The sequence below is a fragment of the Budorcas taxicolor genome, chromosome 1 (genome assembly GCF_023091745.1).
Source record: "Budorcas taxicolor isolate Tak-1 chromosome 1, Takin1.1, whole genome shotgun sequence".
Classification (NCBI taxonomy): Eukaryota; Metazoa; Chordata; class Mammalia; order Artiodactyla; family Bovidae; genus Budorcas; species Budorcas taxicolor.
Window position 1 is genome coordinate 141,914,212 of NC_068910.1, and position 13,787 is coordinate 141,927,998.

Here is a 13,787-nt window from a genome sequence, read left to right on the forward strand (position 1 = left end):
TATCATAACAGGGGACACGTCATCATAGACTACTACACAAAAGTGAACTCTAATGTAAACTACAGACTTTGGGTGATAATGATGTACCAATGTCATTTTCTCAGTTGTAACAGGTGTAGTACCCTGGTGAGGGAGGTTGATAAATCATCAATCTGTGGAGTCCAAGGGCATCTCTGTACTTTGCTCTCAATTTTGCTATGAACCTAAAACTTCTTTTAAAAAAGTCTTAAATTTTTTCTATGCATTTCAGAAGACCTCTAAAAGAGAATAAAATCATGAATACCAATCCATACAAATGGTTAGAACTGCTCAAAGAGATAAATGACAACTGAGTCCAAAGTGCCTTAATAGTATATTAAGGGCTAACCATTTTCACTGCTATTTCTTCTTTTTCTGGCAGCCATTATCTTAACCCTGTCATTTTAGGGGATCTAACATTTAAATTTCAAGAAATAAGAATTGGAATCTTTCAGTACCCCTAATTTAAGCTGAAACAGCCTTACCTATAAGAATGCATCTATTCATAATGTGATTACATCTATAAATAGAAAAAACACAGCGCTTAGTAGCTCAGACATCTTTGCGACCCCATGGACTATAGCCCACCAGGCTCTTCTGTCCATAGGGATTCTCCAGGCAAGAATACTGGAGTGGATTGCCATGCCCTCCCTCCAAGGGATCTTCCCAACCCAGGGATTGAACACAGGTCTCCCACTTTGCAGGTGGATTCTTTACCATCTGAGCCACCGCGGGAACAATATATATAAATATTGTATATTATATATGTTATGCTGAAAGTTGTTTCTGAAAGGTGATATTTAACAATTTAAAGGGGAACATGCCCAGACCAGAGCCCACCAACTGCAATACTGTTCCCACATACAGTCAGGGCCATCTGCATCTAAGCCTGCAGTCCTGAGGAAGTCCTTGCTGAGCACCATGGAAGTCACTAAATTATACATTAGGAATATCTGAAGTCTAGTCCTTGTTCCTAGAGAAGGAAATGGCAACCTTCTCCAGTACTCTTGCCTGGAGAATCCCATGGTGGGAGGAGCCTGGTAGGCTACAGTCCATGGGGTCACAAACAGTTGGACACGACTGAGCGACTTCACTTTCACTTTTCAGTCCTTGTTCCAAAGCAAACTCATTCTGACCTCAGTCAAATAACATATTACATCTGTGAGTGTCTTATGTGCCAAAGCAGGTATATAAGTGTAGTAGTGTAGTGTGAATCACTCAGTTGTATCAGACTCTGTAACCCCAGGGACTATAGCCCACCAGGCTTCTCTGTCCATGGGATTCTCTAGGCAAGACTGCTGGAGTGGGTTGCCATTCCCTTCTCCAAGGGATCTTCCTGACTCAGGGATTGAACCCAGGTCTCCTGCATTGCAGGCAGACTCTTTACCACACGAGCCACCTCCCGGTTTTTAGACTGGCTAAAATAAGAAAATAATGATTTTTTTGTTAAGTGTTAATATTTGAATCTCTCTAATGTTTCTTGGGGAGCCTTGGCATCTTTTCCTCTACTTCAATAAAAATAAGGCCAAAGGCCAGACAGGCAGGCAGACAGACAGATGCATACATCAACACCATTTCTCAATGCAAATTTTATTTATTTTTTAATTTTATTGCATGTCCTGGCAAACATTAAGTGGCTTGTGGATTTGCCTCTGGGTCATCCAAAGCCCATTGCCCCAAATTCCAAAAGACAAGCAACTGAAACTTAAAAAAAAAAAAAAAAGCATCACATCTATAAGGAAAAAAAAAAAACAACTTTCAAAAACATTAATAAAGCATATAAAACATTTGGCATTGACTTAATTTTCACAATTATAAAAATAATAAAAAAATGTAACCCTTAAACATTCAACACCCCACATACTGTATTTTAGGGGAATATCAAGAAAACAAAAGGTAAATGGATTTAATGAAGAAAGTTCTATCTTTCATTTCCATTTCTAATCAATGTCAAACAAAAATGTATCCATTCTTCAGCCAACTGTAATGTATTGTAATGAGGCCACATTAGAACTCCATTAAGCCCATGCCCCCTTGTCTGTCCTTAATATTCTTTCTCCCCTTATGCTAATTACTCATACACTCAAAAAACATTAAGTTGCAACCAGGATGTGAGAGGCCAGTAGTTGTGCCTCGCTTTGGCTCATGCCAAACCCATGATGTACATACAGTACAGGAATTTGAGTCCTTAGTGCTACCCGAATACTGCTGAGATAGCTCAGATGTCCTATGTTTATTCAAACACTCAGGACAGTCCAGGAAGCCATTTGTCCTTCTAGCATTGCAAAGGCATGGCTTTCATTCTTCCCATCAATAGGCTTTCAAACCTGCATGCTTGTTCCACATATTAGCAGTGCTTATTATCATTTATGCACAATAAAACTTTGAAATCAAGGACTCACTCTCTTTAACATACAAAATTAAAAAAAATAATAAAAAAACAACTTTCCCTTCCCCCATCTTACAGTAATGGCATTTTTTTTTTTTAATTTGACATTGTAGTTTCACTGAATGGTGTTTCCATGAAAATACAAAAACAATAATAATAATAAAAAAAAATCTCAACGATGGTTCTGGAAAACCCACTATCCCAAGAAGAGAAAGATAATAAAACAAATGTATGCAATTTCACACACAAAATATATATACACTTTTCAGGTGAAACTCATATATTTTTGAGCCACATTAGCCCTTTTGCACTTTAAAATAAAATTGGATGCTTATGTGCAATGATAGCCCTTTACCAAAAGGCACAGCAGGCTTTTAAAAGAGCTCATTAGCAATATATACAAAATACTTGGTTTTGTGGTTTGAAAAAAAAAGTATCTGCTATGAAGTATGTTTCTAAAAGATGTACAGGAATATCTCCATTTACACTTTTATTTTTGAATCTGAAGACAAGTCTCAGCTTATGTGGTTCAAGCAACATCTCCAATGGAAAGCTTACCCTCTGATCTGTTGGGATATTTTTATGCATGTGCACAGTCCAGAAGAGAGATGGACGGGAAGTTGGGTTCTCACAGTGACTTTCAATCTAAGTAAAACTAATAGTATTCAAAAAGATAAGTGATGTAGTGATACAACTAATGCTACAGTAAAACTGATCTCATAATTTTACATTTTCCAAATCAATACCCCTATTTTAAACCCTGAAGACAGAAAGATCAACAAGCCTTTATAAGCAGAATTTTATAGAATGTGAGGGTCACTAGAGGAAAAATTTACCAAATAATACTATTTATGTTTCAAAAAGTCTTCCAAGTGCTTCAATTCATGGTTTACTGAGATCTCTTACTGTTTAGCAGAGATGCAATATCTCTGTAAGATTCCTGTTTTTCCTGGATATTCTTAATACATATTAAAGGTTTATTGCAAGAACTAGACAGGTGCATTCATCCCAATCAAATCAACCTTAATTTGCTAACCTTAAACAAGGGTAGCAAATATGTAATTGAGTTAATCAATCTAGTTGTGAAATTTAGTTTCCAAGCTTTTGTACTGGCAGCTAATGCTTTGCCAATAAATACTGAGAGTTAAGGTGTGTCTGGTATTAAATATGAGGAGACTGCTGATATACCAGGACACATGGTGTCAGTTGCTACTGAACTGGGTGCAATGACTTTTTAAGGATTTTGGCCGTTATTCACATTCCCCAATCCCAACCAAAAGCAAGGGAGGATATTTCTTTTCTTCTGGTGAGTGATAGTGTAAACATGGACTTTTTCTTGTAATTGAGCTATATCACCCCGAAGGCAACCACCATCAGTAGCAGAGATATCAGTAACATAAAATATACCAACGTAGAGAATCGTGTACTTAGGTATCCAGTCTCACCCACATAATAACAAATAGATCAAACCAAAGGTTGGATGTAACATGTGTTTAGCATCAAAAGAACTGAAGGCACCTACATGTCATTGTCACTCACATACACTATCAAGATCTAGATACCTACTACCATTCATGGCTGACTTTGAGAGAAGGCCTATAGATAAGCCATCCAAAACAAGTAAATTAGAAAGAAAAAAAAAGGTGATAAGTGCAACTCCATTTTTTTCCTTTAAATTACATTTTAAGCAATACTCAATGCCCCCACCCAAAAATACATACTGTATATTTATATATTTATATGTATAGTCTTAGACTATAAGGGTGAAAATGCTTTATAAAAGTCAATGAGAGCTCTCTGCCGCTTAAGGAGACACCCACTGCTTTTTTGCTCACTTCTGCATAGCCATGACAATTTCGGTCCTGCAAACAAGGGAGCTGAAGGCTTAAAGCCAGAAAACAGAATCAGGCGCTAGGTCAGACATTAGGTAAAATGTAGCCTCTTATTTCTCCTTCCCTTAAGAAACCAGACCGAAAAGAGGAAGGAGAGGAGCTAAGGAGAATGCTTGGCTGGACAAGCAGGAGTGCCTTGTTGTGGGGGTGGGGGAATAGGGGGTAGGCAGATGGGAAACTGGGAAGAGGGCACCACAACTGCTCAGCTCACTCCCCCTCTTCTTTGATACGTTGTTGCTTGTTGCGACGAGCATCCATGTCAAAGTTGAAATCATTCCACTCATCTCGGGGTGGGAAGGAGATGGTCTGGCGGAGGGTGAAGCGCACAGCGTCAATGACACGCTCACCCCGGGTCTCACTGGAGCCTACGCTGACTGTGGAGGCACCACTTGGGGTCCGCAGGAGGTGGGGAGGGGAGGAGAAGTCGTGGAGCTGCCGGTGGTCCAGGATGCCTTTCCAGATGGCATGTCGGAATTGCTCAGGGATTTTTAGACTTGCCAAATCCTGTGCAATAGGGAAGTGAATCCAGGAGAATTAGGACAAAGAGAAAAATTAACATTCAGTACACACCATTTGGCTCCCCAATGCTTGGCTTTAATTGACCTGCATTTACTGAACTCTAAATTCGACAATAAAATCAGCTCTTTATGAATCTTCAAGATATATGTAACTAAGCACAAAGATATAGCCTTGAGGTGTCATCTCTTCTTGTAGAGTATTTTATTTATGCTCTATTGGTCTCCGTTTCCTCATTGGTAAAATAGAGGTAATATTTAGATCACAGAACAAAAATCCCCAAAGACATCAGGTAAAGGAATCTGGCAACTCTCAAATCTACCTGGCTCTAATCACTAGAAGAAGGATATTAATAGAATGCTACCATTTCTCATATGAGGAGATAGGAAAAAAAATTACAGATACTAAATACTTTCAACATGCCAGGCATTCAATTAATCATTTTTTATTCATCATCCTATTTAATGCTAAGATTTGTGGTTGGTATTATTATGCCTATTTTATAGACGGAAAAGCTGAAGATCAGAGACGTCAATAAATCTAAAATTATACAATTAAGTGAATGAACTGGGAACTCAGGACAGCCTCTGAACCTGTAACTGTCCTAATGGTCAAAAGGTCTTTTGGTGTTTGGATCAATCAGGGTATCAAAACACACAGTATGTGTCCATGTTCTATGGATGGGGGCAGAAGGCATTACAAAGATGATTGATCTTAACTAACTGTGGTAGCATCTCTGTTTATCTGCATTAGTTCTTCATTAGCCTGTTTTAGTGATGGTTGGCATTTTTTTATGGAGCAGCATGGTAGGTAGAAAGAACATTGTGCTTGGCATCAGAAGACCTTGGCAGAAGCTCTTATTCTGTCACTGACTAGTTAGCTCTAGACCTCCCTCAAGTCATTTATTTCCTACTGGCCTCAGTTTCCTCATTAACAAAATGGGATACAATTCCATTTTAGGTCAACATATAATGTGGACTCATACGCTAATGTGGATGTGAAAGTATATTGCACATTATAAAGCATACTATGTAAATCTCAGTCATCTGTATTATTACTATGTTATATCATGATTAACCCATTCTTGCATCTTGGAGGGAATACTTATAAAAACACTGAAATTTAACCATATTCTTTCCAGGGAAGTATGTGAAATAACTAAGACTGGTGTTGAGAGACAAGATGAAAAGTAAGTGTCTATTTCCAGTGATGAACAAGAAGAAGCTGAAGTGAGGATGCAGAAATTAGATAGCCTCCCAATATTTCTTAATTTGGAAATGAGCAGTATGAGTACTCTAATTTCCTATTCTAGCAGGAGAATATATTATAAAGAACTTACTCCACAAATAGATAAGTCAGCATACCTCTGTATGCTTCTGAAACTCCAAATAAATCCAAAACTCTCTGAAAACTAGGCTCTATTGAACTGCATTACTCTCTGGATAGATCTGAACTTATCCTGATGGGCGGGATAGCTGTAGCCCAGAGCCTGGCTCAGGACCTAGCTAACACCAGCAGAGATGGACTTGTGGAGAGCATCGGCAGATCCTAAAAACCAAGCAGGCATCCTGACACAGTCCCCACTGGGGAGAAGTGGAAGACAAAACTTTAAAAATATAAGGAAGGGACAAAGTTCCTGTTCCATCATATAAGGTTCTCAAACACAGTGCAACACAATGACTTGTGTCAAACTGCCTTCAATGGATGGACATCATTGTGAAGTTCTCAGAAACCTATTGGAACGTACTCCTAAAGCTTTCTATGTGTCTTTTACTTGTAATTTCTTCCATTAAGGAGCAGCAGCCAGGGGTGATTGAGGGGTGAAGAAGGGCAGGCATAGGGGCAGTGCAGCATATGCTCATTACCATAGGGCAGGGGTGCTCTTACACTGCATGGGCTGTCTCTGGCATCGGTGCTCAAGGAGGGGGCAAAAAAAGGTCTCAACTACAGAAGCAGCAGCAGAGGCAGAGAATCTCTTCTTCCACCAGCCCAAAGGGCCCTCTGGAAGCTAGAAGGGAGGACAGTGAACCCCAAACAGAGCAGCATATAGCGTAGCCTGGGAGAAAAACCAGATTGCTGTAAACCAGAATGAAATGAGCTCCCTCCCACGTGAGCAGTAGTTCAAGAGGTACTGTAGAAGCAAGAATAAGTTCCCTCCCATCCAGGTTGCTCTAAAGGCTATCAAAGCCAGAAGGCAGTGATTTTGAACCCAATTTGATTAACTGAGACCCAGAGAAGCAAAGCGATTACACCATGTACTTATCACCACTAAAAACCACGGCTGGGACTTGAACCCATAACCAGTGATCTTTCCCAGTGGTCAGGGATGCCTGGACCCTATTCTGGTAGATCTGATCATGAACAAACGTATGGTTCTTATTGAGAGACACAGCTCAATCCCCTATCATGTCCTATTTTAAGGAAAGGCAGAAAAGTTCAATTAATAGGGTGAAAGGCCAGAAGCTTACACCTCAGGGTTCTATTCCTGGTTCTGACATCAACTAATCCAGACAAATGACTATACTGTTGTCCCCCCATGTTTTAAAGTGAGAATGACATCACTACCTTCTTGCTATCCTCCCTGGGATCTTACACCAATTAATGAGAACTTCCAGAAAGTCCTCTGAAGTCTTCAGAGATCATATATTCCTTGAAGGTGGGAATCAGATCTTTTTCCTACTCTGCACATAGTATGCATGTAATAGAAGACTGCTGACTGATCAGACAAGCTGAGGATGGCTGAGTCCTGAGCTTTTGAAATGTAGAGGTGGAGGTCTGGGGATCTTTCTAATATGGTTATGGGTTTCATCAAAATTGAGGATTGAGAAACAGAGGGAATTCAATTACAAGGTGGATGTCACCAGAGGGAGGAAATTAAGAAATAAAACTCAAGAGAAAAGTCTAACAGTTACTTACATCCATGGAGTAATGCTCAATCTGATAGATGGTGGTCAGCCCCTGGGTCGTGAAATAGTCCAGACATGATGAACAGCCCAACCTTGCTAAGAAACTGCAGAGGGAGGAGGGAAGAGGAAGGAGGAAACAGAAAAAGAAAGTTCACCCCAACTGCATTGGCAAGATAAAGGAAAACCCAACATTTTTCCCTGGGATGCCCTACAGAAGAGACTAGGGGTATATAAAGTATATGTGGGGCCTTGGATTGGAGGTTTGGGGGTGATTAGAAGGCAATGGCACCCCACTCCAGTACTCTTGCCTGGAAAATCCCATGGATGGAGGAGCTTGGTGGGCTACAGTCCATGGGGTCGCTAAGAGTCGGACACGACTGAGCGACTTCACTTTCACCTTTCACTTTCATGCATTAGAGAAGGAAATGGCACCCCACTCCAGTGTTCTTGCCTGGAGAATCCCAGGGACGGGGGAGCCTGGTGGGCTGCCATCTATGGGGTCGCACAGAGTCGGACATGACTGAAGTGACTTAGCAGCAGCAGCAGCAGCAGCAGTGACATGAACTTTAATTTAGATCTACAGAGATTAAAGTCAACTGTTCAAGGATTCCTGCAGAGCAGAGATTTTTCAAATGATGGATGAGTGGAGTTCCAGGGGTTGCATATCAGTGCCTTAGGAGCCATTGCAGGGGGTGAAAGGAAGGAGTCCAGTGCTCAGGTTTCCAGTCCTCTTGCCTCCTGGCTCTTTACTTCAAAAATAGCGTCTCCACTTTGATTGTCTGTATCTGAGGTTTCTGAGAATGGTTTATGTGGCTAAGGAAAAACTGTGGGCCACTATACTGTGAAGTCATCAATGCTCTCTGATTTATGTCCTCTTCAGCATACAGATCCCCTTCTTTTCTTTCCTGGTCTCAGATCAATGGTACCACAATCATCACAGAGCCAAACACTGGATGGGATGAGACATGCACTTGGCCGTCTTTCTGACCGACACTGCTAATGCTGCTGGATCACTCATGTGGGCACCAACACCTATTATTCCAGCAGCCAAGTGAAAAAGTCCTTCTGCACATGAAGCACGAGCAGATGCCAGGCAACAGGCATGAGATGTGGACACCTACACTTGCCTCTGCTGGAAACAAACTTCTAGGCTTCATGGCTTTCTTTCTTCTAGTTATCTGAGCTCCCTTTCCTGGAATGTCCCTGTTTCTCATATGACAAAGCAGAAGAGGCCACTGGCTTCTTGAGAGTCCCTGTCATTTTTGCTAACATTCAAACTTTTTGATGGACATTCAGCTTCAAAATAGTGATCCCATGGTGGTTGAGAGCTATGAGGCCTAGAGAGCAGGAAAGGGAGCAAGATAGCAAGTTGACTGCCCTTTTGGGAACCCCAGCCCTGAGCACCAATTTAAAGGTCACGCTGACTGTAAAAATATGATGGAGGAGTAAGGGAGTAAGTGAAGATGGAGAAAACAGGCATGGACACTTATACGCCTATAAACTCACATTTTCACTTTTTCCCATGTTGATTATTATGGTTACTTTGATTAAATACTACTGGTGACTCCATAGATTAGAGATAACTGAACTTGAACCACAGGGTTGCTTCTTTCTTTCCAACTATGCTATTCACTTTGACAGTGTCCACCCTCCACCACCCAGAGATGCTTAGGACAGGCCCCCAGGGGACATGCTGTGGACTCACCTGACAAGGCTGCAATCTGTGGGGTACGGAGGTGGGGGGGTGCAGTGGGAGGTGGATGGCATGGAGAGTGGGGGAGGGAGGGCTTGGGTAGGGCTGAGTCCATTCATGTCTCCAGCCATTGGCATGTGGGTGCCCATCATAGGAACTGAACAGAAGCAGGAGGAACAGAGAGGGTTACTGCCGTTATCACATACCAGCATCCCAGTGGTCCATCTCACCTGGTTTAACGTTACCAAGGGCCTACTCTACCAGCCTTCCTTTCCAGTCTTATCTCTTACTACACCCCTCTAAGCACCCTGCATCTCACTGAACAGAAGAGTTACCAAACTCCAAACTACTGACATACTTCGTGGCCATGGCACATGCTCTTGGAACAACCTCTTCCCATTCTGTTTTCTACTTCTACTGCTCTGTCTCCTTCTAATACTTGCTGCTCCTGATGTTAATACCATTCTCCTTGTATTTGCCTTCCTGAGTTATATTTCTGCCTCCTTCACTAGGCTAATCTCTTTAAGCATGGAGATTAGACCTGATACATGTCTGGTTCTCTGGAGACCCAAGCACAGTGCCTGGCATAGAGCAGATGCCCAGGAAACTTAAATTATATGAACAAATGAACAAATTCATGAATGAGAAGGGCCCTTTGGCTACTGGTTTGGGAATGAGAGAATTCACTGCAGTATTTGTAGGGAACCAAATGTCTCAGAAGGAAGGAGGCAATGAAAGACCCTAGCTCTTTTTTTCTGGTCCATTTCAGGATTATGTTTGGGAACACCACCAACTTGGACTGGTTTCACTCACTTATAGAGAAGAAAAGCTCAATACCAATAATAATTATGAAACAGATTTTGTTTTTAGGTATAAAAGAATATAAAGCACAATAACATGTCCACAAAAAGATGAAGGTAATTTGCTTCTATTTTAGTGAATTATAGTATACCAAACGGGAAAGGCCTCTACCACCAGCTAGTCAGCTAGAGAGCACAGGCCAAGAACATCTCATCAGTTCCCCTCTGACTGTCCTGATGCCATCAGAGGAAAATTAAGCATAAATAAGGAAAACAGGACACAAGCTGTTACACAAATGTGAAGGATCATTACCACTATCCCTATTTTGTCATCTCAAAACAAAGTTGAGGACTCTAAGATCTCATCAGAGAGAAAGCAAAAAATAATAATAATAAATGGTTCCTTCTCCTTTTATTGCCAAAGTAGCAGACCTATTGAGGGGTCAGGTTTAGTCCTAGGATGTATTTGTCACTAGTCAGAGAGTGGTCTGGCTCTAATGTCTGCATTGCCATACCAAGGAACCAAACCTCATATACCTCTGATGTCAATACAGTCTGAACAGGTACTATCAGAACCAGAGAGAGTCACAATCCGAGCCTCCCTGCCTGGATGGGAGCAGAGTTTGGAGGAGAATGGGTACATGTATATGTGTAGCTGAGTCCCTTTGCTGTTCACCTTGAAACTGTCACGACACTGTTAATCAGCTATACTCCAATATTAAATAAAAAGTTAAAAAAAAAGAAAACCCAGTCTCTACAAGGCAACAGTGAAATGCAAATTTGAAGGATTGATAAAAAACATGAGGATTTCTAGGATAAGACTGAGGCACTGCTTTATGAGGGTGATTACAAGACACATGGGATGTATTTAGGCTTTGTAACCCTTCTGTATTTTCACCATCTCACTGTGTGTTTGCTATCTTTTTTTTTTTTTCTTTCAAGTTTGGATATCCACTCTGCTAGATTAAGTTCTAGTGGACAAGCTAATTATAGTCACAGCAAACCTATGTACTGATCATCATCCATTTCCAGGCTCAATTCACACATTTTCTCTTATAGTTATACTTAGTTGATATGAGGAATCTGTGTGTGAGTAAATAAAAGGGAGGCTCCTTTCCCTATGTTGATTCTTTAATAACTGTGTATGGGATGAAGGGGACGAGTTGAGAAGACCAAAAGTGTGGAGTCACAGACTGATAAACTGTTAAGTGTGCAGAATGATAATTTTATGAATGAAAATTGAGCATTAGATCAGAGAGGTGACTTGTCCAGAGTTACACAGCTAATACTGCAATGGAGTCCAGACTACAATCTGTTTTCTCTAGATTTTAAGTCCACCACACTATGCTGCTTCCAACAAGTTGGCCAGGTTTCCTACCAATAATCTCAAAGATTGTAGAAGGTGGGTCCCCATCCAGGTTGGCAGGAAGCAGACTGTTCTTTCTACAGATATCCTTATCCCTACTAAAGGAACAGCCTTCTTCATCTCTACCAATGTGCTTTGTCAATGAGTCACAGATCTTAAAAGTGAGACAACTTTGCCCAAGAGAAATTTAAGCCACTCAGCTTCGATCTGTCCTGTCTCTTTGTGCCTCCCATACAGCTTCAGAGCAAGCTTCCCTGATCCCAGAGCAGAGTCTTCCACTACACTAGCCCTGCTGGTCCTCCAGCTGCAGCTCAAGGGAGATGTTCTTACTGTTGGCTCCCATGCCATCAGGAATGGTGGTGGGAGTGAGGGCGTTGCGCTGCTGAGGGTTGATAAGCTGGCTCACGGAAGGCAGCTTGTTCATGCTGTTCATTTTGTTCAGAGGTGGGGAGCTGTTACCGTAGGAAGACTGAGACTGCATCGAGGTCCTGGGAACACAAACATGGAAGTATGGTAAGCACAGGATGCTGAGGAGTGGGGACCGGTCATTTCCAACAGGTCTCAGATTAAAACATGGCCCTAACTATATAGGTGTAAAAATATTCCTCCAGCGCAATGACAGGAACTTATTTGTGTTTCCATCTGAGAACCTCTCCTGTCTTGGCAGGGATCACAAAGCTATCATCATATCATATGTTTCCTATGTGACTACAGGACAGAGATGAGTATCTTCCTAAAGCATCTCCTTTGTGAGAGGGGAAATCATTGCATCTTCTTTTCCCCCTTTTGTTTTCTCCATCCCTCTCAAGGTGAAAATCAAAAAGGGAAAAGAACTGAGTGAAGACTCAAAGGCTTATGAAAGACATGGAGATGGTGAGCTCAAATTGTGGCCGAGGTGTTGCACCTATAGCTGGAGCTTGGCAATTTGGGATATGTAGAAAGTAACCATAAAGCCAATCAAACAGGGTATTTGGCAGCCATCATTCAGAGGCCTCAACACGGAAACATGCCTTCTCAGCTTAGCTGTTCCTGGGCCATGAGGGAGCCCATCAGAATACCAACAGCCTCTCTGCACAGAGGGAATCTGAGAGTCCAAACAACTGTTCTGTTAAGCTTCCACAAGTCTCTGGGGCATGTGTGTGTGTGTGTGTGTGTGTGTGTGTGTGTGTGTGTGTGTGTGTGCAGGTACTCAGTTGTGTTCGGCTCTTTATGCCCCCATAAACTGTAGCCTGGCAGGTTCCTCTGTCCACAGAATTTTTCAGTCAAGAACACTGGAGTGGGTTGCCATTTCCTACTCCAGGGGATCTTCCCCACTGAGAGAACAAATCTGTGTCTCTTACAAAGGGAAGAAGAAACACAGTTTTCCATTCAGCATGACTTTGATTTGCAAACTAACTAGAACTGGTTTGTCCTACTATGTATTATGGCTTCCCTGGGCACAGTGGTAAAGAACCTGCCTGCAGTGCAGGAGATGCAGAAGACAGGGGTTCAGTCTCTGGGTCAGGAAGATCCTCTGGCAGTGGGCATGGCAACCCCCTCTAGTATTCTTGCTGGGAAAATCCCATGGACAGAGGAGCCTGGTAGGCTATGGTCCATGGTGTCACAAAGAGTCAGACAGGACTGCAGCCACTGAGAATGTACATGGCACTATGTATTATATTATATATGATATTCTCTATTCAGCTGCCATTCCTGACTTTAAACTAGTGATTTCTACCAGAATTAGGGGATATGGAGTCAGAAATTCAAGACTTGAGTCTTCCTTCAGCATATATTAGAAAGCTATAGGTCTCCATGCAAGCCAGTAAACACCCCTCACCAGAAAACTAAAATGTATGTAAACTAAATATATATATACTTACTGCATGAGTTAGATGCTAGACATGGGGAAACTCATAAGAAATTATCTCATCTTTGAGAAGCTCATAGAATAGAGGATATATGGTGATTATAATCCAACCAACCTTGTAGAGCAATGGTGATAACTGAACAAGATAAGATGAGGAAGAATTGTACACACTATCAGACACTATCAGACATTTACAGTGAGTAATCTGTGCCCATAAAATGAAGATTGGGTTGAGCATGTAAAAGGGGAAAACCTCCCCTATAACACTTTTCAAATAAGATGTATTATTTTGTTCCTGTTTGTCTCCTCCCTGTTGGAGCCATACAAACGTGCATAGTCAAGTTTTGTTTGTGTGTAT

The 13,787-nt window shown here is 41.5% G+C and overlaps 1 protein-coding gene across 5 annotated transcripts in view; it reads right to left on the minus strand.

Moving 5' to 3' along the window:
- Window positions 1–2,798: 2,798 nt before the first annotated feature.
- Window positions 2,799–13,787, minus strand: part of TP63 (tumor protein p63) — a 261,935-nt gene continuing 250,946 nt past the window's right edge. For all 5 annotated transcript variants that reach the window (XM_052645369.1, XM_052645303.1, XM_052645246.1 and 2 more), the window contains 4 exons: window positions 11,911–12,068; window positions 9,427–9,571; window positions 7,732–7,825; window positions 2,799–4,803 (listed from right to left, as the gene is read on the minus strand). In XM_052645369.1, the coding sequence (XP_052501329.1) occupies window positions 4,507–4,803; window positions 7,732–7,825; window positions 9,427–9,571; window positions 11,911–12,068 (694 nt within the window). In that variant the 3' untranslated portion in view covers window positions 2,799–4,506. The remainder of the gene's footprint in view (window positions 4,804–7,731; window positions 7,826–9,426; window positions 9,572–11,910; window positions 12,069–13,787) is intronic.